Source organism: Pipistrellus kuhlii, unplaced genomic scaffold (genome assembly GCF_014108245.1).
Source record: "Pipistrellus kuhlii isolate mPipKuh1 unplaced genomic scaffold, mPipKuh1.p scaffold_m20_p_11, whole genome shotgun sequence".
NCBI classification, from domain to species: domain Eukaryota; kingdom Metazoa; phylum Chordata; class Mammalia; order Chiroptera; family Vespertilionidae; genus Pipistrellus; species Pipistrellus kuhlii.
The window spans coordinates 30,867,745-30,894,107 of record NW_023425416.1 but is presented as its reverse complement, the minus strand read 5'-3'; the positions used below and the strand labels follow the sequence as shown (position 1 = coordinate 30,894,107).

At 51.8% G+C, this 26,363-nt stretch overlaps 2 protein-coding genes and 1 long non-coding RNA gene across 4 annotated transcripts in view; 2 read left to right on the top strand and 1 right to left on the bottom strand.

Annotated features, from left to right (window-relative positions):
• Positions 1-26,363, top strand: part of SH3BP5 (SH3 domain binding protein 5) — a 56,640-nt gene that overhangs the window by 23,564 nt on the left and 6,713 nt on the right. The window contains exons 3-4 of one of the 2 annotated variants that reach the window (XM_036431526.2): positions 2,927-3,055; positions 24,502-24,666. In XM_036431526.2, the coding sequence (XP_036287419.1) occupies positions 2,927-3,055; positions 24,502-24,666 (294 nt within the window). The remainder of the gene's footprint in view (positions 1-2,926; positions 3,056-24,501; positions 24,667-26,363) is intronic. The other variant, XM_045579303.1, reaches the window with a different exon arrangement.
• On the top strand, positions 17,753-18,584 carry LOC123652059. Its single transcript, XR_006741141.1, has 2 exons — positions 17,753-18,058; positions 18,268-18,584. It is a non-coding gene; the product is annotated as an uncharacterized LOC123652059 (long non-coding RNA).
• Positions 23,490-26,363, bottom strand: part of CAPN7 (calpain 7) — a 42,904-nt gene continuing 40,030 nt past the window's right edge. Inside the window, exon 23 of the transcript XR_004986864.2 lies at positions 23,490-23,631. The gene's annotated coding sequence lies outside the window, so the exon portion shown is untranslated. The remainder of the gene's footprint in view (positions 23,632-26,363) is intronic.

The window sequence follows — 26,363 nt, the reverse complement described above, 5'->3', positions numbered from 1 at the left end:
GTGGTAGAAGGCATTCTTCAGTCCTTTCTCACACAGGGCACATGGAAAGTGAGTGGATACTCGCTATAAAACACCACTGTCTCCCACTGTGCATGGCATCAAGTTCCGATGCCTAATATGGCACACAGGCCCTTCCTCGCAGCAGCCTCCAGGGACATCCCCCCTGCCATCCTTTGCTCGTGCTAGTCCCTCAGTCACTAGCACCCCTCCTCTTCTACCTGGTGAAAGGCCCTTCTTCAAGGCCTGACTTAGATGACACTTCCTTTAGTGGCCTTCCCAGTTGGGGGTCAGTTGCCCAGTGCGCATACCAAGGTCTCGGTACTCATCTCACCCAATTGTACTTGTTTATTCATTGCTTGAGTATAAATCATGGATAAATTGAGTATAAAACCATTGCCAGCTATGTCTCTTTTAGGCAAGTTAGCTATTCGCTCTGTGCCTCAGTTTCCCTCTTTGTGAAATGTGAATGACAGCAGCAGCACCTACCTGATAAGGGTGTTAGCGATCACACAGATTGGTGGAATCCAGCCTTGATGATGGTGTCTGCCACTTAGTGAAGGTCCATCTGTGCCTGGCAGCCCTCTGTCATAGGAGGACGGAGTTGGTGGGTTATATTCATTAGTGACCAGAACAGCTCTTGGCAAATCAGAAGCTTCCAGGAGTTGTCAGGGAACCTGAGAGAGAGAAGTAGGCCGGTGTGACTCAGGCACGGGGGGTGGGGACGGAAAGGGCCGTCTCTCTCTGAGGGGCATCTTCGGCTCCCCTTCTAGCCAGTGGTTGTCAGGTGGGGATGGGGGCCCAGTGTTGGCAGATCACCTGACTGAGGGCCTGGCCAGCCAGGGGGGAGGTAGAGAAAAATCATAATGATGGCAGGGACCCAGGCCGATGTCAGTGTCTGGCACAGCACGATGGGGGGATGGGATGAGAAGTGACTGGAGTCTCCCTTGCCCCCAGGGGCCATCCCATTGGCCCACCACGCCCCTACCATTTGCTGTTTAGAAATCCCTTTCCGGTAGTAACTTGCGAGGCAGATGCTTTGTGGCCAATGGAACCGCGTGTGTTTTACCAGCCACGAGGCTGCTCGGTCTTGGGGCAGCCCCAGGGCTGGTGATCATGTGTTGTTCCTTCTTCTCCGAGTGCCCATTTCCCCTTTCTCAAAGGCACGTGTGTGCAAGGGTACACGGGTACACACACTCACACACACACATCCTCCACACCCTCACATACCCACCCACACCCACACACATACATACCCCCCCCACACCCTCACATACCACCCACCTACACACACATACGCCCCCCTCCCCCCCACACCCAAGGTGTGGCCGCATCAGGCAAATGCCTAAGGGAAAAGGAAGAGAGGGATCTGGGGTCTGTGAGATACTGACCTGACCTCCAGTGTGACCCAGACACAGGACTAAATTTCTTTTTTTAAAAAAATTTGCCCTCCGGCGATGTCCACGGGTCTTGTTTCTCAACTTTTACCCTGTGGTTAGGCCTGGCGTGGCCCACCTGCCTGTTTCTCCCAAACTCTTATCAAGGCCCGGCTCTTATCTTTATTTTTTAAATCTTTATTGTTGTGAGAATTACAGATGTCATTGTCATACTCTCAACATTGCCCCCTCCACCTGGTTCCTGCCCCAGGCCTCACCACCCTGATAGGGTGGCCACCCATCCCGGAGGCAGCCACTATCTCTTGCCATTCTCCACATTCCAGACTTCAGCTTCCTTCCCTTTCTTTCTCTCCCCTCTGGCTGAGGGCTCTGCTGCCTGCCTGGGACTCGGCATTTCCTCTCCCCTCCCCCGTGCCCATTCATGCTTTAGGCGTCTGTGCAGATATCCCCACTCCGGGGAGGGTTCTGTCTTACTGGACTAGTGAGGGTCTCCACTGCTGGTTTCCATGGTACCCATACCACCTCCATCCTGGCACCGACTTCTGGACTGGGCTGTAAATGCCTGACTTACCCACCAGGTTGGAAGTGGCCTGAAGGCAGGGACCAAGCCCAAGGCCCAGCACAGGATCTGCCGTGTGGGCAGTTTGCTCTTAGTGTTTCATCTTGACCACAGCATATGATTGAGGACTCCATGGAAGGGCAGGAAATGGTGCCATCATTATGGGCTAAGCTGCTGGGGCGGCCGACTGGACATCTTCCCTTGAGGATTTAGACAGAGCTTTTTCATCTAGCCTGTGCTGTCTAATATAGTAGTCATTAGCCACATGTATTTTAAAAATTTAAATATAGCTCTGGCCGGTGTGGCTCTCTCGGTTGGCTGGGCATTATCCCATGCACCAGCAGGTCACTAGTTTGATTCCTGGGGTCAGGGCACATGCCCTGGTTACGGGTTCAACTGATTGATGTTTTTCTCTCTCTCTTTTTCCTCCTTTCCTTTCCTCTCTCTAAAATAAATAAATAAATAAATAAATAAATAAATAAATTATATTTAATTAAGATTAAATAAAATGTATTTCCTCAGTCTCACCAGCCAATTATTATTTTTAAATATAAAATTTTTCTTTTTAAATTTATTTTTTTATTACTTAGAGACATTGAACTGTTCTACTTATTTATGCATTCATTGGTTGGTTATTGTATGTGTCCTGTTGGGGATCGAACCCACAACCTTGGTGTATCAGGATGACACTAACCAACCGAGCTACGCAGCCAGGGCTCACCAGCCAATTTCAAGTGCTCAGTGTTCACGTGTGGCCGTTGGCTGCCGCACCAGACAGTGCCGATGCGAGAACACTTCCGACAACACAGAAAGTCCTTTCAGATGGTGCTGCTGTAGACACTGTCCTGTGAAGGTTTTGGGTGCCTGTAGGTTGAGTGAGGCCCATCCTTGGTGTTTGTGGTGAGGTCAGGCAGATTTTCCCAGATTCCTTCTTAAGCCTGAGCTGTGCTTCCTGCATCTCCCCTGGCTGCAGGATGCTCGGCAGAAGTTCCGCTCTGTGCTGGTGGAAGCCACGGTGAAACTGGACGAGCTGCTGAAGAAGATCGGCAAAGCCGTGGAAGACTCCAAGCCCTACTGGGAGGCGCGGAGGGTGGCCCGGCAGGTAAGATAGCCCCGGGGTCCTCTCCCGGCCTCTGCCCACCATGCCAGCTGCTGCTGGGTGCGCCTTCTGACTTCCGTGTCCCCTGCAAGTTAGAGGTGCGAGTTCGGTGTGATGGGGAACAGCATGGCTTTGTCATCGGCTGCATTTGGAGTCAGCTCTTCTCACCCCCCCTCCCCACAGACTGCCTGCATCCGGCTCTGGGTGCTCTTCTCAGAGGGTGGGTGCTGATGCTTGGATGGCCCTGTGGGCACCGCTTTGCCCCCAGACATGGTGCCCAGGCCCACGTCCCAGCTCAGGCGGAGGAGAGGATGTCTCCAGAACATCAGGCCCCTGCTCTGCCCTCTCCTAATGACTGCCTGTGGGCAGCAGGCTAAGACTCCGTCCCTCTCCTTCTCCCGGTGTAGGAGCAATTAGCCATTCGCCTCTCTTGAAATACTGGTTCTTTGTCCTGAGAGCCAACAGGCAGCTGAGGCACCAAGACCAGGAAAGGGGCAGCAGAGGGCAGCTGCGGTCAGGCGCTTGCTGGGGCCGCAGGGAAGCTGGTTCTGCTTTCAGTGTGTGTCTCCCTGGGATGGCTGCCGCTGAGATGCGGGGTGTGCCTGTGCCACAGTTCGGCCCCCGATGGCCAGGCATGTGGACGGGGAAGGAGAAGATCCCTGACACTGGTCCCTGCCTGCTGCTCCTTCCTCTGAGCCCTTGTGAGCATAAATGATGATGACCATCACTGAGTCCCGTGGACAAGGCGCTGAGTCATCAGGTCTAATCACATAACAGCCGGCCCCCGGGGGCCTGGGACTGACTCACTGTCCGCTGGCCGAGCTCAAGATGAACGCCAGGAGCCTGCACACCCTCCCTCCCCTTCCAGTCCTGCCTCTCTGCAGGTGGGGCAGGAAGAAGGGCGGAGAGGTCTCCAAGTGACCCCTGCCCCTCAGCCCCAGGGGACCTTGCTGGCCTGCAGCTGAGGAGCTGGAAGGATGCTCCAAGGCCGAGGCGGGGGCGGATGTCACATCTCATCTCCGCTGGCGGGGGCCGTCTGGGCCTGTGCCTGGTGGCTGTCTGTCTGTGCACCAGGGCGACCTTCCTGAGGGTGAAGGGGTGGGGCCCACCGCCGGAGGCTGCCAAGTGGAACTTCCTGTTTTCTTGCTCTGGTCTTCCTCCTCCCCCTTCCTTTCTCTGTGCACAGACCCCTCTGGGTGCCGAGCAGGGGTGGATGCTCAGAGGCCTTCAGAGCATCCCCTTCAAGCGTGTGGCCTCCGCATCCTGGTCCATGGGACTCTGTGGTCATGGACCAGCCTCAGCTCTCAGGAGGTCGTCCTTAGGACTTAATGAGAGAGAGTTTGGCCATGGAATCCCTGCTGAGCTTAGCTTTTGGCTTCATTTAAAAAAAAAAAAAAATGTGGTAGGAGCCCTAACCGGCTTAGCTCAGTAGATAGTGTCGGCCTGCGGATTGAAGGGTCCCTGGTTCGATTCCAGCCAAGGGCACATGCCTGGATAGCGGGCTCGATCCCCAGTAGGGGGCATGCAGGAGGCGGCCAACCAGTTATTCTCTCTCAATACTGATGTTTCTCTCTCTCTCCTTCTCCCTTTCTCTCTGAAATCAATAAAGAAACGTTAAAAAAAAAAAAGTGGTAGGAAATATCGAAAATAGACAAAAAGAAGAAAAATAAGCCCCCATACCTTCTGTTGACAGTTGATGTATCGCTCTTGGGTTTTTTGTTTGTTTTTTTTTAGTAGAGAGGAAGGGAGAGTTATAGAAATAGAGAGTTAGAAACATCAATGAGAGAGAATCATCGATCAGCTGCCTCTTGCACATCTCCCCCTGGGGATGTGCCCACAACCAAGGTACATGTACATGCCCTTGACTGGAATCGAACCTGGGACCTTTCAGTCTGCAGGCCGATGCTCTATTCACTGAGCCAAACCGGTTTCGGCTTTTTTTTTTTTTTTTTTTTTTTTTTTTAATATATATAAAGATTATACTGCAGGAAGGTTTTATTATATGTCTGGGATGACCGTGTCCATCCCGCCAGAGGCTCAGCGGAACAATGGAGACTGGACAAAGGGAGAAACTTCTCCCTCAGCTTGGCTTCTGTAACGAGTTGACAAAGATTTGTCATTGTCCGATCTGTGGAAGTTCTGTCTGTCCATCCAAATGTGCGTTGGCATTATTGTTCCTGGTGTCAACTCCTTTTCCTGCTAATGAGTCAGGCCCAACCTGTGGAAAACCCAGGCTAACGCCTGCCAGGGGGATGTAGGAGATATCTGTGTGTTCTTTCTGGGCGCAGCTGGGGGCAGGGAGCTGGCTTTGATTTATTTGAGGGTTTTTTCCTTGAGCCGGAGCTTGTTTCTAAGGTGGCTTTGACGTATCCGCCAGCCCATCTGGCCTTCAGTGTGTGGCCGGGGACATGGTGACGAGGGGGCTGGAGCCCGGGGACTCGGGGAAACCTGAGCAGCAGAGTGTTTCTTGCTTATTTTGCCCCCTGGGTTCTCTCTGGTCGAACAGTGGCCCCGGGCTTGCATTTCATCCCTGCCAGTCCCCACCCTTGTCATCATTTTCCTTTATAAAAGATTGTGGCGAACTGTATGTAAGATGTACCCTTTCTCAGCGTACAGCTCAGTGGCACGAAGGACATTCTTATTGCCATGTAACCCTCACCGCCATCCATCTCCAGAGCCTTTCATTTTCCCAAACTGACACTCCGGACTCATGAGATAGTAACTTAACCATTTCTCCTGTCCCTCAGCCCTTGGCAGCCACCATTCTGCTTTCCATCTCTGTGGGCCTGACTGCTCAGGGCACCCGTAGAAGTGTGATCCTGCACTGCTTGTCTTTTTACGACTGGCTCATTTCACTTAGCATCATGTCCTCAGGGTTTACCCACCTTGTAGCACATGTCTTCAGGCTGAGTAATATTCCACTGTGTATATGGGCCACATTTAAAAAAAATATATTTTATTGATTTTTTACAGAGAGGAAGGGAGAGGAATTGAGAGCTAGAAACATGGATGAGAGAGAAACATCGATCAGCTGCCTCTTGTACACCTCCTACTGGGGATGTGCCCGCAACCAATGTACAGGCCCTTGACTGGAATTGAACCTGGGACCTTTCAGTCCGCAGGATGACACTCTATCCATTGAGCTAACCTGGTCAGGGTGGGCCACATTTTGTTTACTAGTTCATCTTTAAGTGGATATTGGGGCAACTCGTGTTATTTTTAACTGGTTGGTGTTGTGAGACATGCATTGCAAATCTGAAGAGTAGCAGTGTGTGTGTGTGTGTGTGTGTGTGTGTGTGTGTGTGTAAAGCCTGGGGAAGAGCAGCATGCCTGAGCCCCAAAGCACAGGAGAGAGTCTGGGTACAAAGTACCGAGAGCTGAGATGGGAGGGAGAGATCAAGGTCCACATGCAGGTAGCCAGGGCTGTGGGAAGGGAGCCTCAGGGCTGGGGGACCAGCCGGGGAAGGAAGGATGTGACAGCCATACTCGGGAGCACCTGGCAGCCTGGCCCGGCCTCCAGCCCGGGCTGAGAAGCTGCAAAGCGGCCCCAGAGGGCTCTGGCACGTGGGGCTCACATTGTGTTTGTGAAGTTGAGGAAACTCAGGTTTAGAGAAGTTGAGTTATTTAAGGAGCTCCCCACATCCTCATTTATTGAGGACCTACTAGGTGCCCAGGTCAGCAGTAGTAGGTCCCTTGTGCACATTATCTCATCTAGCCCTCACAGCAGCAGGGTAAGGTGGCATTGCTGCCATCATACTGGGGGAGGGGGGAGGGGAAGGGAAGGGCAGGAGGGGGTAGTAACAGCCTTGGGAGCTAAAGGAACGCGCCCATATCACAGACCCCATGAGGAGAGGAGCAAGGGTTTGAACCTGTGTCTGCCTGGTCTGGCTGTGCCTGGGCTTGGCACGTAGGAGGCTCTTTGTTGCAAAGCCTGCCCTGCACTCGGACACGTGGTGGGGAGCAGGCCGGGAAGCGCTGGGCCGGGGGCTGCAGGGAGATTTGGAGCTCATCTGAGCAGTTCGTTCCCGCCTCTCCTGCCCTGGGCAACAGGGAGGCTCTTGTTCTCAGTCACTGGGGGCCCTTTCAGACGTCCCCCCGTCATGGCCCTCTTCTCGTTCTGGGACCCATGCCGCTCCGTCCCGCCTCCCTCCTTCCTGGTCACTCTGACTTCGGCTGAGCCGTGTTCCTGCCCGGGCGGCAGCCCTCGCGGTGGGACGTGGGTCAGGAGGTTGGGTCAGTGACGTCCGTCCTGGGGGCCTGATCGCATTCCCACGGGGTGGCCACGGGCCAGTTCCCGGGAACTGCGTCATCCCAGCTGCCCGTGGCAAGGGACAGGGCACCTGTCCCAGCGCAGAGTTCCTGGTGATTTACAGCAGGAGGGAGTCGGCCATGACCTCTCACTTGCCTGCAGGGCCGCGTGTGTCCTGCCTGCAGTCCTGGCTAGAGATTCGGGGGAAGGAGCCACTGCCATGTGAAAGCCTGAATCTTTTTTTTTTTTAATTTCTTTATTGATTAAGGTATTACATATGTGTCCTTATTCCCCCATTGCCCCCTACCTCCCATTCATGCCCCCACCCCCCTGTTGTCTCTGTCCATTGACTAGGCTTACATGCATGCATACAAGTCCTTTGGTTGATCTCTCCCCAAGAAGCCTGGAATCTTGAATGTGTGTGGAGAGGGAGCTTCTGACCCAGGTTGCAGGCTCCTGACCTAGTAGAGTAGCTTCTGTCAGAAGGACCGGCCCTTTTGGAGTCACTGCACCTCCTGCTTGGCTGGCTCTGCCCCGGAGTCCTCTGCTGGCATGGGAGCAGGGAGCGGTGTTGATCTTGAGGTTTCTCCTCCTGGAGCTTCTGTGGGCCACTGGCATCGGACCCTTCCCTGACCGGCAGGTGGCAGAAGCCAGGAATGGGGGACACCCAGGCAGCAGTAAGCATGCCACCCACTGTGACCCTGTCAGTTGGGAGCTTGGTCAGGGACGGTTCCCCTTTCCCTGTCTCCTTTGCTTTTCACAGAGCCACCGCTGATTCCCGGGAAGTGCCCCCGGGTAGGCGACGTGCTGCCCAAAGCTGACAGATGGGGTTCGTCACCGCAGTTTAGCAGTTAGAGGCCAAGCTGGATGTGGTGGTTTCTTCCTCCTCTCCTCCCTCCTGTCTGCCTTCAGTAAAATCTTTGTGTTGACATAGATCACCCCTTCCTTCCTCCCCACGCTGTAAACCGCGGGCACCCCCTGGAAAGGAGTGGCAGGGTGACCGACTTTTCGGTAAGAAATCAGAGTAGGGTGTCTGTGGCTACCAGTTTTGTCAACACGGGTAGGCTTTTTCCGTTGCCAGGCAGTGAGGTTTGGGCCCTGGCCCAATGGTGAGATTCCTCTGGAGCGCTTTTGGTTTACTTTCCGTTCCCTTTCCTCACCTGGGGATCCCCTCTGCCCGCCCTGCTTTCCTTTTCCCCTTCCACCTCCCATCCCTCCCCGTGTGACTTCATACTCTGTATTTCTATGAAATTCTACCCTTGCCCTAACCGGTTTGGTTCAGTGAATAGAGCGTCAGCCTGCAGACGGAAAGGTCCCAGGTTCTATTCTGGTCAAGGGCATGTACCTTGGTTTCAGGCACATCCCCGGTGCGGGGTGTGCAGGAGGCAGCTAATCTATGTTTCTCTCTCATCGATGTTTCTAATTCCCTATACTTCTCCCTTCCTCTCTGTGAAAAATCAATAAAATATATTAACAAAGAAAAGGAAATCTACCCTTAAGATCCAATGGACTTGTTGACTCTGAGGAATAGCTGACTGTTCTATCTCAGAGGTTTACTCTGGATGTTCAAATCCTTATGCTTTAAAAACATTCCCATGGCCCTTCACCCTTCTCCCCAGCACCCAATAGGTTCCTGATGGGAGAGCATATCCCTGCGCCCACGTGGCATATGACCATATGAGACTCTATGCATGGACTAACAGACTTAAATTTGCATGGGTGCTCTCAATAAACTTTGGTTCCATTAAAAAAACAAAACAAAACAAAACAACAAAAAACTAACCATTCCCCTGGTTTGCCATCCGCTGTCTCCATCCTGATGCTCATGTCCAGCTGTGTGAAGGAACCACCCCCATGACACCAAGAGGGCGGTACCTGCAAGTTCAGGCACAGACAGTTTTCATTTCTCTGCAGGAGAATGTTCTCGTGGCGTTTACGCCAAAGGTAGGGTCAGCGGACAGGGCAGGCCACCCCGTTGAACTTGATTTTCAGATCATGTTTTAAAGTACAACTCTGCTTCATGCAACAGTTGGGACATAAGTAAAACAAATTTGTTGTTTATCCGAAAGTCAGATTTAAAGGATACCTCCTCTCACCTAAAAAAAGACCTGAGTTAGGCAGTCTAGGTTGGTGCTGTGACTCCATGGCCATCCAAGACCCAGGGGCCTTTTTCTGCTTCATCCTTGATGCGAGGCCCCTCCTCAAGGTCACCTCATGGTCCATGATCGCTCCAGGAACTCCTGCCATCACATCAGTGTTTCAGGAAAAGAGGAAGGAAGGGTCAGTGGCTTATGCTTCTTCTATGTTAAAGCGTCTATGGAAGTCCATGCTTGTTTTATTGCCAGAATCTAGTCACATAGTCATGAATAACTACAAGGGAGGCTTGGCTTGAAAATTTTTTTATTTTTATTTTTCTATTGATTTTTAGAGAGAGGAAGGAAGGAAGAAGGCGGGGATAGAGAGGGGGAAACACCAATGTGAGAGAGACACATTGATTCGTTGCCTCCCCAAATATGCCCTGAATCTGCAATCCAGGTATGTGCCCTTGACTGGGAATTGAACCCACAATCTTTCGGTGCAATCCACTTAGCAACACTGGTCAGTGCAACTTGTTTTTTATTTTTATTTTTGTTTTTAGCTAGCAGAATTGTTTCTGAGGCTGAAGCGGAGCATGGATATGGGAGCCAGCTAAACAACTCTGCTACATCTATAGCGTGGCCTGTCTGTCTTCTAGAAGGGCTCTAGGTTGGAAAGAGAGGCGGGCATTTGTACCCCACGGAGTAGGCATAGGAGGACTTTTTGGAGTCAAGAAACATGGTAAACTCCATATCTGTTTGCTACATTACCTCCCCTTTTTCATGGGGTGTGGAAACTTCCTTTCCCTTACATTGTGCTGGAGAGCTGGGAGGAAATGCTAGCTTCCCATAAAGGTGTGTGTGTGTGTGTGTGTGTGTGTGTGTATGTGTATGTATGTTTTGTCACAGAATCCATTCCTACTTTCTTTTAACAAATGCTAAGTAGATGACTCATTTCCCATTGCCACTTCTTTGGTGCAAGCCCTCAGGTCTTGCCTGGACTATTGAATAGCCTTTCAATGGGTATTCCTGTTTTCTAGTCCCCTTCCCTATCCTTCACCCCCGCCCCACAGCCGAATCTGGCCAAAGTCATTCCACTGATACTCTTGCTCAAAAACTTGAGTGCATGCGACTAATTTTATTGGTCAACTTGGTTGGGTCACAGGTATGTAGTCAAACATTATTCTGAATGTTCCTTTGAGGATGTTTTAAATATATATTTTTATTGATTTTTTACAGAGAGGAAGGGAGAGGGATAGAAGTTCGAAATTTCAATGAGAGAAACATCGATCAGCTGCCTCCTGCACACCCGCCACTGGGGATGTGCCTGCAACCAAGGTATATGCCCCTGACTGGAATTGAACCTGGGACCCTTCAGTCCGCAGGCTGACACTCTTATCCACTGAGCCAAACCGGTTAGGGCTCCTTTGAGGATGTTTATTGGATGAGATTCACATTTCAATGGGTGGTTTTGAGTAAAGCAGATTGCCCTCCCTAGTGTGGGTGGGCCCGAGCCAGTCATTTGAAGGCCTGAGTAGAACAACAGACTGCCCTGCCCTGAGCAAGAGGGAATTCCGCACTGCCCAGCCTTTGGACTTGAACTGCAGCATCGACTCGTCTCTGGGTCTCTAGCCTGCTGACCGCTCCCTCTTCAGAGTTTGGACTTGCTAACCTCAATGATCACATGAGCTGAGTGAGTTCTTAAACGAAGCCTCTGTATGTATGTGGTTCCGACTACGATAGCACTTCTGTCTCTAGTGTCCAGCCCCGTCTGGCCAGCCCCTCTCACCCTTTGGCATCTGCACCCCTCCCTGCTGTGCCCCAGGGTGCTCCCTCCCATCCTCCCCCACAGTGCTCACAACGGCCGGCCGGGTGCGTCTTGCTGTGGCACTCACTGCTGAGTACATCTTGGAACGTTCTGCATCGCTGAATATTCTGTTCTTTTTGTGATGTTTTCCCTCCCAGGCTGACTAATTTCGTGATGTTCAGAACTGTAGCCACCAGCCACACGGTGGCTGCTTCAATATAAATGAATACAACTCAGGAAAACGAAAAGTTCAGTTCCTCGGTGTCACCAGCCACATTGTAAACGCTCGGCAGCCACACGTGGCTGCTCTTTTGGGACGGCGCACGTAGAGAATATTTCCGTTATTGCAGAAAGTTCTGTTGGACGGCACTACCTCGCTCTGACCCTGGGCCTGATTAAGATGAAGACGCAGGTCAGCGTGACATCGACAGACCCGGCACTGCCCTCCCCTCGCTAAGCTTGTCTTCAGCTTTGCTTCTTTGAGAAGTTGAGGGAAGTTATGGATAGCATCCCTGAAAACACGTGTGTGCACAAGGGTGCATAAATTATAACCACGATTTTAGGGTAGTCATCAGCATCCCTTGAAAGTCACCCATGTCCTGTGGCTTAATAAACCATGAGCTAACACTACATAATGCTTTGCTTATATGACAGCTGACACTTTTATTCTGCATACTGTATGCCTGCTTTAAGCACTTGACCTTGTTAACTTCTCAAAGCAACCCCATCAGGTAGCATCTGTTATTCTCTCCATTTTGCAGATGAGGAAACTGAGGCACAGAGGAATAAAATAAGGTGCTTGGGTCACCCTGCTACTGAGTGGCCTGCCCAGGATTTAACCCAGGCAGCCCGAGTCTGTGTTCTAACCTCTACGCCTGGGGATGCCTGGGGATCCCTGAGGTGGGGTGGGGGGTGGGGGGGAGAGGAACCCGCCTGTGGAGTCTGAGCTCGTTGAGGGCAGAAATGGCCTGTTACCCTTTGCCAATCTTCCCCTGCATGGTGTGTGGTGAAGGGAAGGAAAGCTTGGAGGAAGGAGGAATGCTTGGCATCGAGAGAGAGAGTTATACATGGGCTTGCGATGGTCAGACTCTTCCATGTGGCTGATCCTCTCCTTTCCCCTTCTTAGTTCCTTCCATTGGCTGCCGTTTGTTCCTGATCCCTTAGCGCTGGGAGGGAACAGAGTCCTCAGACCTACTTTGCTTGGCAGGACCAGGTGGGAAGGAGGGGATTTGCCAAAAGCCCTGGCTCACAGGAAGAGCCCTGGCCAGGCCAGCCAGCACCAACGTGGCCTCTGAAGGCTGGGAGCCCAGCTGCTGCCCTGGCCCTGTCACATGGCTACCCCTGTCTTTGTCAGAGACCCCTGGGCAGCTTGAAGTGGCACCGGCTCCAGTGGACGGGGGGTGGGTGTAGGGTGGGGGCTGGGTGTGTCCACTCTTGGGCCCTGTCCCTCTTAGGCCAGGGTCTGTGGCTTCAGCCTTGCTGACGTCTTTGCACTAGCATTGCGGCAGATCCCTCGGCTTTTTCATATCCGGTGCCAGGCGGCGAGGTGTGCTGTGCCAACTCTCATTGATATTGAGCCTTCGTTTTCATCTGCGTCCCCTTGACCTTGAAATTCTTTGGAGATCTTGCAGGTGGCAGATAAAATTAAGTCAGGTTGACCTAGGGGCCACAGATGGGTCGGACGAGGGGAGTTGACAGTGAATCAGTGGCTCCTTTGGCTCTGTTTTGAAGTGTGCCAGGCGACCAATGACCCAGGCAAGCCCGAAGCCTGGGGACGCTGGGGAGGGACAGCTAGGTCCCGGGCTGATGAAGGACTTGGAGTAACATGTTTCCCAGGGCAGATTCCTCACCGCCATGGAGGTGGAGGCTCACGGGTGTACAAACGTGGTCACTGCCTTCACGGAGTTGGCTATCTTGTCGAGGAGACCGAGGGAATAAATATTAATAATTCAAGAGGCGTGGCATCAACATATATTGGGCAGGTGTCAGTGTTTTTCCACATACACTCTCTCATCCCATGGCGAACTACTGGAATAAGTACTTGTTCCTTTGAACTCAGAGAGGGCGAAATTTTACCCAGGAACGGATTTCCCAAAGACCCACTGGGACCTGGGTTATGTATCATTCAGCTTGGGGGAGGCGGGGAAGGGGAGGCACGAGAGCGGAAAGGGGGAATTATTCCGATCTGTAAAGAATGGCGCTCACACCGCACCATCTAGGCGCCATCCAGGTGAGTTTTTACCTTACCAATGGCCGTTTCCAAGGATAAATGCTCCCGGAGAGAGGTTTATCTGATTCTGTGAGCCACAGGAGGAAAAATTAACAAAGTGCATTAAAATGATTGACTACAGGGAGCTGTTGGTGGCTTCTCATTTGCACTCTAGCTGTCTCTTAATTAAACACATAATTCTTCCGACATCCGCAGTGTGCAGGCCACCGGGTGAGGTTTTGGGAGTTAAAATTTCAGTAGCACGGTCCCTGCTCTTTATAAGGCTCCCAGGATCGCTAGGAGTGATGCTGCTTTAAGGAAACTCCCTGCATTTTGCAGGAAGGAGAGGCTGTGAGTGCTGGGCCTTTTAGAGGGCCTTGGGCCTGGGAGGCTGACCAGGTGTCTCTTGCCATCTAGCACGCGTTGGTGGCCCTGGGGGTGAGTTGTCCTTCTCCTTCCTGATTTCACGCCTTCTTTGAGGGTCTCTCCCAGGTGGAAAGCCTTGAGAACGCCCTTCCCAACCATCCACTCCAAGCTGCAGAGCGAGGTAGTGTCAGCTGCAGTCACCCTGTCTAGGTTGGGTGTGCCCTCTGCCTCTGTTAGTGGCAGCATCTTGGGAGTGGAGACAAGCAGTTGTGTGAGGGGCTGGCTGGCGGGAGACCTGTCCTGGCCGATCGAAGGAAGCTCTCCCAGTGAGAAGCGCCTTTTGTGGGTCCCAGCCTGGGAGGGAAGGGGCCACTGATGGATACTCCCATCATTTCTCCCGAGTATTTCTTGTGTCAATGACTTCGAACCTATTTTAAAAATCATCTTCGAGCTGAAACCGGTTTGGCTCAGTGGATAGAGTGTTGGCCTGGACACTGAAAGGTCCAGGGTTTGATTCTGGTCAAGGGCATGTACCTTGGTTGCGGGCACATCCCCAGAGGGGGTGTGTGTAGGAGGCAGCTGATCGATGTTTCTCTCTCATCGATGTTTCTAGCTCTCTATCCCTCTCTCCTTCTCTGTAAAAAAAAATCAATAAAATAATATAAAAATATAAAAATAAAACAGCCCAGGGAGGAGCTGACGCTGGAAAGCCTGTCGCAGTTTCCCTGGAGCCCATTTGCTCCTGGGTCCAGAGCTGGGGGTGCGGAGAGCTGGGCAGGGCTGTGTTGCAGGGAGGACAGTTTGGCCAGAGGTCCTGGCAGAGGGGGGTGCAGATGGTGCTGTGGGGACGGTTAGCGAACTGTGGGGGCCCAGTGGTTCTGTGGTTCTCACAGGATCTGGACTTACCGTGTACGTGTCCCCTTGGAGAAGTGGACTGATGCAGACTCCTGGTTGGTGCTCTTCCTCTCCAGGAGTCCTGGGCTCTGGCTTTGAGTCTGGGTCTCTTCCCTTCCAGCCTTGGGACCTTGGACTAGCTTCTTAACCTCAGTTTCTTTGGGTGTTAAAGGAGCACAGCAATACTTGCCTCTGGGGCTCTAGGCTAGATTTCACAGGTGAATACATGGTGCTCAGTAGGGATTTAATAAGCACTCTTGCCCCAGTTCCCCTCATCCTTCCTCCCTCTCTCCCTCCCTCCCTCCCTCCCTCCCTCCCTCCCTCCCTCCTTCCCTCCCTCCCTCCCTTCTCCCTCCCTTCCTTGCACAATAGAAGTACAATTCAGGGAGGGGCACCCAGCAGCCTGCACTTTGGTTTCTGTGGTGAGGAGTGGAGAGGGAAGGAAGGGGAGAGTGGGTGGGATGTGATCAATTAAAGACCTTGTATGCATATATGCATAACTGGAGGACACAGACAATAGGATGGTGAGGGCCTGGGTGAGGGGAGTAGTGGGGGGAGATGGGGGGGCAAGCAGGAGTGGGCTAGAAGGGGTCAATGGGGAAAAAAGAAGGACACATAATACTTGCAACAATAAAGATTTTTAAAAAGAAAAAAAAAGTGCTGTGGTGATAATGTGCTTTGTCACTGTAAGTGGGTGTATTTTTTTCTTGTCTCTGCTAGAGACAGGGCAAGATCTGAGGGCTGTAAATCATAGCAGAAGAGATAACCTCTAGACAGCTGGAGGGGTTTGGCCACAAGCAGGAGGTTGGGGGCCAGTGTTGGGACCCCTCCCCCTCATGTGGGCAAGATGGGCTTTGAGGGACAGGACGGGATGGGACAGGGAGGAGGGGAAAAGGGAAAAGGGGGGAGAGGCGAGAGAGGGGGGAGCCCTGCCAGTATTGTAAAGGCGGCTCTTGCTTGGCTAGCATTTGATTATTTACTTCTCTGAGTGGGCATTCCTGCAGGTAGTTTGTTTATTTATTTAGAAGATATGATTGTTCAACAAATATCTTTGGATTCCCTAATCTTATAGTGAGTAGCATTTTCTTGAGAGTTCTGTGACTCTGTAGCTTGTAAATAGCAAAGATGATAGTATAGACCATAGACTGGAAAAAAACACCATTTCTTTACCACTTTTTGTTATGGAATGTTTCAAGGACACACAAAAGTAGAGAGAATAATCAGTGAGCACATCACCAGCCCAGCGATGGCTAATGCCTTGCCACTCATGTTTTATCTACCCACGCACCCTATTTTTTTTCATTTTTCTCATTTCTTCTTATCTTTTCTTAATCCTTGATAGCGTATTACTTCACCCACAAACACTTTAGTATTTATCTGTACCAGAGAAGAGCCTTTTTAAAGGTCACATTTTCACAACTGACAGAATTACCGTCTAATATCTAGTAACCAGTCTTTTCTTCACATTTCTCCAGCTGTTTAAAAGAATGTGTTTTCTTAGGATTGCGTTTGATTAGAAACTGCTGGTCTATTTTGAGTTGACATATAATGTGAGGGATAAGGGAGGTATACATTACGCTGTTGCTCAACCCAGTGCAGAGTTTGGAGTTTAAGGAAGCAGCAATGCCAGATAAGCAGCAACATGAGAGCTGATTAAGAACTTCATGAGCTGGCCGGGTAGCTCAGTTGGCTAGAGCAGCTGTTGCCAACCAGTGGTCCGCGGACCTGGTCCGTGAGGTCTGAAAGGTTGGCGATGGTGGGTTAGAGCATCATCCTGCCACAAGGTTGTGGGTTCGATCCCTAGTTAGGATACATACAAGAAGCAACCCAGGGATGTATAAATAAGGGGAACAGCAACAACAACAAAAATCAACGTTTTTCTCTCTCTCAAATCCATGAATTTTTAAAAAAAGTACATCAAGAAGGAATCTTGTAGCCCTGACTGGTTTGGCTCAGTGGACAGTGTCGGCCTGTGGACTCAAGGATCCCAGGTTCGATTTCAGTCAAGGGCATGCTCCTTGGTTGTGGGCACATCCCCAGTAGGGGGTGTGCAGGAGGCAGCTGATCGATGTTTCTCTCATTGAAGTTTCTAACTCTCCCTCTCCCTTCCTCTCTGTAAAAAATCAATAAAACATATCTAAAAAAAAATAAAAAGAAGGAATCTTATAAGCTTTAGTTAGGAGAAATTTGCAGACATATACAACAGAGATGATAGCAAAAGCAAACTATCCCGGTGGTGAACTCGCCTGCTGATAGACGTTTGCACAGGTTGAAGCCGGATACTGCAATCTGGCCTGTGGCCTTGTAGGACCTGCTGTGATTATGTATCTTCTAGCTGGAACGCAGTCTCCCTGGGAGTGCTCAGGGGCCTTGGCACTCCCATCTGAGAAGTCCAGTGGCTTGTTCAAGGTTGTAGACCCAAGACAATGGGCATTGTCGGTGCCAGGGATATACCCAGTTCTTCGGGTGCAGGGTGCTGCCTCACAGTGGCCAATTGTCCCGGTCAGTCAATGCCAGTCTGTCCAGAGCACTGGAGGTCTCTTCTGTGACGCTGTGGTGTGTGAAGAGCTGGGGTTCGTGAAAGGGGGCCTGTTTGTTCATGAGGTCCCGGTGGGGCCATCTCTGTGGAAGTGTTGGCAGCTCTACTCACAATCCCCAGGTGCCTTCAGAGGCAGGACCAGGGCGAGGGCCAGCCGGCAGCTGGCAGCTCCTCCCCTGGAGGGAAGGAGAGACTGGGAGGTGAGAGCACTTTGGCCACATCAGGCCTTCAGGTCCTCGCCTCTGTGGCTGTGGCTGGGAGGAAGGAGATGCTATTTCCAGCTCTGGCATCCCAATTAAAAAATAATAATAATAATAAAAAAATATATATATATATGTATGTATATATATATATATATATATATACACACATACACACACACACACACACCCCATATACACACACATGCATATATACATATATACACATATATATACATATACATTTTACACACACATACATATATATATTTCAGAGAGGAAGGGAAAGGGAGAGAGATAGAAATATCAATGATGAGAGAGAATCACTGACTGGCTGCTTCCTGTATACCCCACACTGGGGATCGAGCCTGAAACCCAGGCATGTGCCCTGACCGGGAATCAAACTGTGGCCTCTGAGTTCATAAGTTGATGCTCAACCACTGAGCCACACCAGTGGGACTAAAGCTCATCTTCAACCCCAGGACAGAGGAGAAGTATTTGACCGTGACCTTGACTCCTGTCTCCCCCTCCCCACACTCCCTGGAGGCTCTTTTGACATTACGGTGCATTAAAGAACTTGGTGGCCTTTCCACCAGAACAGCTTCAGGCCCCGTGTTACATCTGTTATCTGTTAAAACCACTCGGAATTTTGTCATATTTCTCTAAGGTAGGGGTGTCGAACTCAATCAGAGAAGGGGCCAAAATCTAAAATCCAGCCTAAATCTCGGGCTGAATGGTTTACTGAACAGTCATAAACTGTCATTGTGATGGAAACGCAGCGGAGTGCAGTGATGACAGCGCGGTGCGGGCCACATTGCAAGGCCTGACGGGACGGATTTGGCCCGAGGGCCTTGTGTTTGACACATGTGCTCTAAGGAGAAATACACACCATGGGTCTTTTATTTAACACTTTACATTGCTTAGTATGTTGTATAGTGTACAGTTTAATATTAACTGGTAATGGCTCACACTGTACATGGAAACATTTTTGAGACAGTAAAAACAGACGATCCATCTGTTCAACAAATCTTTTGATCTACAATTGATCCAGGAAAGTTGAGTTTAACAGAAATAATGGAAAATGCTATGGCACAAGCTCTAATTAGAAAAGTTTGGGGGTAAAACTGTTCAATGGCTCAAATGGACTTGAGGAAGAAAACAACTGATGTTAATGGAAATAATTTTGACTGATTTAAAAAAAAAGAGTCGTGGACATGAAAAGTGATCAAGGAACTAAATGGGCTCAAGTTGTTTCTATCCTAAACGTCCTCAGGGCGGATGCCTGGTCCCTGCCTCAGGCCGCCCTTCACTGAACCTCACAGGGCCATGTGAAGGGGGCGTGGAAGGATGAGAAGTTTTTAGAATTGAATGTCTCAGATTCTGGCAAGTGCCGATCCCCAGGGTTGTTCTGAACAGTGAGAACAGATGCATCTGTCTGTCCACTTTGATGTTCATGTCGGACACCCTCCCTCCCCGAGGCTAGCAGGGCGTTGGATCGTGCTTTCAGGGGTTTTGATTTTTGATGCTTGGGAAGGAATCTGGGACTTTTCTTCATGAGCTCCTAGCTGGGGGGTGGGTTCTTCACAGCAGCAACATAAAGAGGCAGGGACAGAATTTGTGTGTGTGTGTGTGTGTGTGTGTGTGTGTTAAAGCAAGGACAGGGGGCTTCCCACCAGTGGTTGCCCAGTGCAGCCAGGACCTTGTCCTGTCCCCGAGGGTGTCCCCGCCAGAGCACTTCCCCTGCGGGAGGAACCAGGCTTCCCCTGCGCTGTGCTGCCCCGTGTGGACGTGGACGGAAGGGCCACTGCTGACCTCACTCAGGGCAGCTTCCGCTTCACCCCAGGAGACTTTCTGGTTCTCTTTACAAGGGAGGGGTAGTCCCCTCTTCCATTCCATGTCCTCCTGTCCGGGGGTTTCAGGAAGCCTCTGTTGCTCCATAATTGTTCCCATCAAGCACTGGGAGTGCATGCAGATTGAGCTCATTCCCAAGGAAGCCAGAGAAAGGCTTTGGGTTTCCGGCGCTAACAAGTGGGGAGAGCTCGCCCTTGGGCCTGCGCCTGAATGAATGGGATGGAGGGATGTGGCCCCTGCTTCCCTGTGTTTCCTTAGCTTCCTCACTCCCCTGTGAGTGGGGGCCATTGATCCCACGAGCAGGCGAGGAAACAGTGCTGGGTGGAGGGAGGTTAGGTTTGGAGAAAACGAAGGACCAGTGTCGAGACCCCACTCCATCCCTGGCTCCTGACTGACTGAGCTCAGCTCTTCAGGAGTCTCCTCCGTCCCCCCTACTCTGTGGAGAGAATCCCATGGTCTCCGTGGTAGTGGCATCTTTTCTCCCCGCGAACCTCCCCCCTCCTCTTCCCCATTTACTGTCACAATGGCCAGTGTGGCCCTCGGTAGGTGAGAAGGTGAGATTGAACGTAGCCTGACCAGTACCTCTTCGTCAGGAATTTGTGGCCCCGGCAGGCGGTGTTTATAGAAGTTGAGCAGGAAGCTCTGGGCCGGGGTTTGGGTCTCGGCCCCACCTTTGGTAGCTGGTGATCCTGGGCAATGCTTTTAACCTTTCAGAAAGCAGGGATGATCATTGCACTGAGCTCAGAGGGTAATTCTGAGATTTAAACGACGCTCTGTACTCAGAGCACCTCAGATCGAGGGTCTGACTCAGGATAAACACTCAGCAGGGGCTGCTGTGATTTTCTTCATGGTGACCTATGTCCACATTGCTGGTTGGCTAGTAGTCAGGTGTGGGGGGCTGTTTCTCTGTTTTCCGTGACCCCGCGCGGAAAAACGATAGGTTCCTGAGTGGAGGAGCAGAGGATTAAGAAATTAAAGAAAATAAAGAGACCAGAGGCAGAAATAGAGACAAGCTGGGACCCGGGTGGGGGGGCTGTCACTCTGATGGAGGGACAGTCACAGACAACACAGCGCATTTATATATTTCCAAAGGGGGTTTTAAGGTCAAAGGAATTTTGGGTGTAGCCAGGTCCTATTCATTCCCTCATTCCTGGTACAAGGACGGGATTTAGCATACCAAGACCGAGATGGCCAAGCCAGTCACCTTGGACTCAGCTGACATTAATTTAAAGGTCATCCATGTGCATTCCCAGGGGGCCCTCTACAGTCAGGCACTCTATGTGTCTCGTGTTGTGGGTGATCTGTGGGAGCCTGCAGCTCGATGGGGCTTTGGGCAGCCAAGTGACAAGACCCTGTCTCCTTTTCCGTTTCCGCAGCTAACTGGCTGGTGTGCTGGTGACACCTGTAGGAGGCTTCAGTGCCACCTCTGAGTCACAGGTGGGAGGCAGTGATCCACTTGGCCCCCGATTATGTCATTGCCAGAGTGACACTGGCAGACACCACACCACAGGGTCGGGGGCTCTGGTTTCCTGGCTTTGGCCAGCCACCAGACGGCTGTGTGACATTCAGCAGGTTGCCTTGCCTCTCTGGGCCCTCCTTTGACCAACGAAGGGATTGCACTTGGCGGCCTGCGAACTTCCTTCTAGGCCAAACCTTCATTGCAAATGCCCAGATGCTCTTGTTCCTTCCTGACACCCATGTGGGCTGGGGTGGAAGTTGAGTCAGATGGCCATGACCATAGTCTTTCCCATCTGGCGGCCTGGACAAAGGCAGGTCACCCCACCCCCACCCCCACCCCCTGACGACACTGGATGGAACACCCACGTGTTTCCGAGTGCCTGAGTCACAGCTGGCCTGGGCCAATAGTCTTAATGAAGGGTGCTTATCAAATTCATTCATGAGCAGCCTCTTAACATTCTCTCCCTAGTAGGGCTATCTCCATGAAAGCCATTCGTGACCATGAGTCATGAAGATATTTAGGATTTTTCCTGGGCTGTGTCTTTCAGCTCAGCCTCTTTGGTACTGTTCTCAGCGGGGCCCCAGCTCCTCAGCTGGCTAACTGGGCTTCTCTGCTGTGGGTGAGCTCATGACCAGCGAGCCTGTGCATGTGTGTGGAGGGTCCTTGTTCAAATAACGTATTCCTACGAGCGCCTGGGTCCTTGGTTAGAGTCGGAAGGTAAAGCCTGGTTGGTTGTGCCAGAGATTTCTGGGCATCGTCTTTCACAAGACGGGGAGAAACAGATAGCCAGCTCTTTGGGGGATTGCTCAGTTGGCCTCTGATTGTCAAGGCCGTGTGTCCATGATGACACTGGGAGGTGGTCTTAGAGCTGAGTCCTCCTCAGTTAGACTCTTGGCTGCTACCTGCGTTTCTGTGGCCAGGATTTGCCTTGTCTACACTTGCTGCTGTAGTCACTTCTGTCAGGTGTACAGAACAGCCCAGCAGTATAGAGGGAAGATGTGTTATCCTTCAGGTTTAGCTTTGGCTGAACAGAACAGAAAACCCCCAAACAACACCAGCTAAAGCATGAGACTTAATTTTTTTCTGTCATGTAAAAAGTCAGGAGGTAGGCAGTCCAGGGCAGAGACCTAACTTACTGCTTTTTATCCTTATGAGTGTTACCTCATGATCCAAAATAGCTGTTGAAGCACCAGCCATTGTATTAACATCCCACATAGAGAGACAAAGAGCCCTTCCTGGAAGTCCCACTCAGTGACCATTTATATCTCATTAGCTAAAAGGAACAGGGCACTCGCTGAGTGGCAGCTGGGAAATGGGTTTTTTAGCAGGGATATTGCCTCACCCGGAGACATATTCCTGTGACCAAGGAGGATGGAGAGAATGGGCATTGGTGCAGACAGATGCCCAGCACTTACTTGAACGACTAAGTAGATAAGGGATGGAGAGTGTCTGTGGGGTAAGTGTACACTGAACCTTCATATTAGTAGTGTTCACCGTATGACAAGATCAACATAATTCTGACACCACCATGCAGGAAGGAAGGAACCTTTGGAAACTTCTAAAACTCAGTAGGAACTTGAAGAGGGTGTTCTGTAAGGCCCCTGTAGCTGGGCTTCCTCTCTCCTCTCTCTGTAGAGACTTGGTTCCCTCATTTGAACTCATCAGATGCATGGCAGGGGGGCGAGGAGGTGCTGGCTCTGGCAGGGCAGCCACATTTCTGAAGGTTCCCATGAGGGCTTCTCTTTTTTTATTTGAGAAAAGAAAAGCTTCATCATTCAAGCAGGGTGACCCGGCGATGAACTGAATGTTGACGAACTGAAATACTAAAATTTCCTTAAGAACATATTCAAATCCCTCTTTAGAAAATGCTAGAATCCTGTGGGATGCGTTATTGTGGCTGGTGTTGGTCTGAGCCTGTAGGCAGTTGGTGGTGCAGGGTGGGGGCAGCTCTTAAGTGACAGGTCCCCGTGCTTCCTCTTCCCCCATCACATCCGGGCAAATGGAGACCCCAGGAGAGCTGCCCTCATGGGGGAGAACCGTGGATGGGCCCGGAGGCACGGGGCCTGGAGCAGCGAGTTGTGTTGCAGAGAGCACGTCCTGTGTCTTGTCCCTCCTCGGTGGGTTGGTGAGTTCTATGGAGAGCAGGCCCTTGTCCCCACTGTGTGGCTGAGGCAACCTCCGTGGATGTGTGGTCCAGGGCACACAGGTGTCCACAGCAGGCAGGTCTCTGGGCCACTGGTGGAAGCGTTAGCCTGGCATTCATTCTAGGCCTTCCCTCTTGATTCCTTTCTGAAATTGCTTTGTCAAGTCTCCTGCAGATACTGTGTTTCATAATACTATTTCCTTTTTGGCCCTCCTACCCCCATTTTCAAATCACCCTGCCCTTTAGTCCTCAGTTCAGGACCATCCTCCTTGAAGGAAGCCGTCCTCAATTCCTCTACTGGAAAGTTTCTCCTTCACATCCCCTCACTACACGTTTCCCTCTTTCCCTGGCACCTTGTTACGGTGTGGTGTCGGCTCCCCAACCATGTTGTCATTGCCTGGGAGGGCAGGTGTGGTGCCAAGGCTGTGTTCAGTGAGGGATGGAGTGTGGCACCCAGGGGGTCACAAAGCTATGCCTTGCCTGGGGCCGATGGGCTCCACGCAACCGTCTCAGAAAGTGTCCTCAGCCTGTGGTCTCTGAAGACTTCCTCTAAGTCATGTGAGACTTTGACGATTTGTGGGGGCCTTGTTGTTCCCCTTCGCAGTCCCAGGGACTGCCCTGTGGGTGTCCCCCAAGTGTATGTAACATTGACTGATGGGTGGTGGTGGTGGGGGCAGCATTTGGCAATGTCTTGCCCATGCTCTGCCTGCGAGGGCAGTGACCTGAGGCTGTGTTGTTGAGTACCGGTGCGATCACATGGTCCTCTCTTGAAGGAGGCATGTCTGGTCTACAAAGAAATAGAATGCGAGTCCGCTATGTCATTTCACACTTTCTGGTATCCTCAGTTAAAAAAAAGAAAAGAAAAGAAAAAAAGAAAAAGAAAAAGTAGAAATAGTGTATTTTATTTAACCCAGGATATCCAAAACGTTGTTACATCATGGAATCCACATGGTTATTATGAAGACGATAGTTATAATTTTTTTGTAGTAACAAGTCTTTACAACTTGGGTGTTTTACGCTCATTTTGGATTGATGACATTCCTAACGCTTGAAGCCGCTTGTGGCTGGTGGTAGCCCCATGTGGTCAGCTGCCGTGTCTGTTGATTCTCCCACTTGATGTTCCCTGAAAATGAGGGTGAATTGGGTGGGGGCCTGTCTGGCCGAGTGACAGCGCTGGGTGGGTCTCGCAGGGTCTGGTCACAGCTCTGCTTCTCACCAGCTTTGTGAGCCCGGGAAGGCCTGCATTTCACCACGGTCCCCACCTTAGGATGGAGCCGTCAGTGTGCGATCCTCTGGGGAACTTCCTGCGTGCCATGCTGTGAATGGAGCCCCCGATCTGGGCAGGGACGGGGTTGGGGACCACCGCACTCCCTTTGGCATTATTAGCAAATGAGAACTACTCTATGACAGGCCCTGGGTGGCCATGCCTGCCGTCCGAGGGGCTGGTTTGCCATCTCTGACTCTGACCGGAGTTTGGCATGTGTATCTGGTCTGCTGGGTTCTGGGCTGTGGACATTGTCCATTCACCGGCCCAGCCGGCATTTATCAAAAGGACCCGCAGGGGCCAGGCCTGCTCCCGGCCTCTCCTTTGGGAGGCTGAGAGGGGCCAGCGGGAGCCCTGCTGTCCTGAGGGCTCACGGGGGCACTCTCTCACCAGGCTCAGCTGGAGGCGCAGAAGGCCACGCAGGACTTCCAGAGGGCCACCGAGGTGCTCCGTGCCGCCAAGGAGACCATTTCCCTGGCCGAGCAGCGGCTGCTCGAGGACGACAAGCGGCAGTTCGACTCGGCCTGGCAGGAGATGCTGAATCACGCCACCCAGAGGGTGAGTCACAGCCGTGTGAGCCGCGGGAGGGGGACCTGGGCGTCCCTGTCTGTGAGCGCCCGTGTGTGTGGGGGTGGCCCCTTGAGGGGTGCTGTACGCCCGTGGATGTGTGTGGGAGCGTTTCTCCCATGCGGACTGGCCCCTGGTTCTGGTGAGTTCTGCGGGTGCTGTGTCCCCACACAGAGGAAACAGGCTCCCAGGCATGCGGCCTAACACCGCTCTCTGAGAGTGCCAGGCAGGAACAGAGAAAGCCAGGAGTGAATGCCAGCAGCCTCTCCCTTTTCAGGGTCACTTGTCACAGTGGTTCAAGTGCCGGGGACCTGATAACTAAAGATGGCCTGGTGTTTCCTTTTTTTTCCTTAAAAAAAAGCTGGCTGGGCGTGTGTAGCCTTGGGCCTCCTGCCCCCTAGTGGACACGATGCTCAGAGAGCCAGACACAGACCTGAACAGCTTTCCGGGGTCAGCTGATAAAACCCAAAACAGAGGTTGGAAATCTTGGAAATTTACAAGCCACAGGCTGAAAGATATGAAAAGGTCTCTCTCTCTCTCTCTCTCTCTCTCTCTCTCTCTCTCTCTCTCTCTCAACTCCTCCCAACAAATTAGCTGGAGGTCATCTTCTTTTCCTCTTTAAAAATAAAATATATTTTTTTTTATTGATTTCAGAGAGGAAGAGAGAGGGAGAGAGATAGAAACATCAATGAGAGAGAATCATTCACCAGCTGTCTCCTGCATGCCCTACACTGGGGATTAAGCCCGCAACCCAGGCGTGTGCTTTTGACTGGAATCGAACCTGGGCCCCATCAGTCCGCAGGCCAATGCTCTATCCACTGAGCAAAATGGGCCAGGGCTCGCCTTTCCTTCTTGCCCTCACTCCACCCCCCACCGAAGATTCAAACTAGCCAGAAGAAACCATTTCAGAAATCACTTGATCTGCTCTTTAAAAAGAACAAAACACGTTTCTGCCTTTTTTGTTCCCTTAGTAAGACCTGGGGCCTAGTGGATGGTGAGTGGCTGTACCACAAGGAGGTGTCTCCTGGACACCCATGTTACACAACTCCTTCCCCCGTGGGAATGGTGCTGCTTGGGATGGTGCAGTGAGCGACTTGTGGGGCTGGGTCAGACTTCTCTGGCCTCCCGTTAGGTAGGGCTCCTGATGGGTGCCCCCCTGCGGCCACTGGAGGTTCCTTGGTTGAGGGGGTAACCACTGCAGATGAACAGGTGTCTGGGTCACAGGCCAGGGTTTCGCCTTGGCTGCTGGTCCTCTTCCCAGTGGCCTGTAAGGTTGCTGCTTGAACTGCTGATGGAGAGGGAGAGTTCACAACTGACACCAGCAAGAGACAGAGCTGGTGGCCAAGCTTTCCCCGGCCGCAGTCCTGGGTCACGGAGAAACTCAGCTCACAGGGGCCGTGCTCCCTGAATCGGACTGACGGGCAGCTGCTCTGTGAGTGGCGTGGCTGCCAGCCTCCCTCTGGATTTAGCATCTTCCCAGGTAGAACTCCTGCCCCCTCCTCTTTGGGGGCCTGGCACGCTCGGCTGGCTGAACACTGCTGGATGAGACCATGAAGGGTCTGGGATATGTCTCCTGTCCTGTCTGACCTGTGGATACGCTGGGAAGCCTGTTTCTTTAGGAGAAGGGGGCGTCATGTCACCCCTCTTCTACGGAAAGTACTCATCAAGGGTCTAGAGAAAGATCCAGA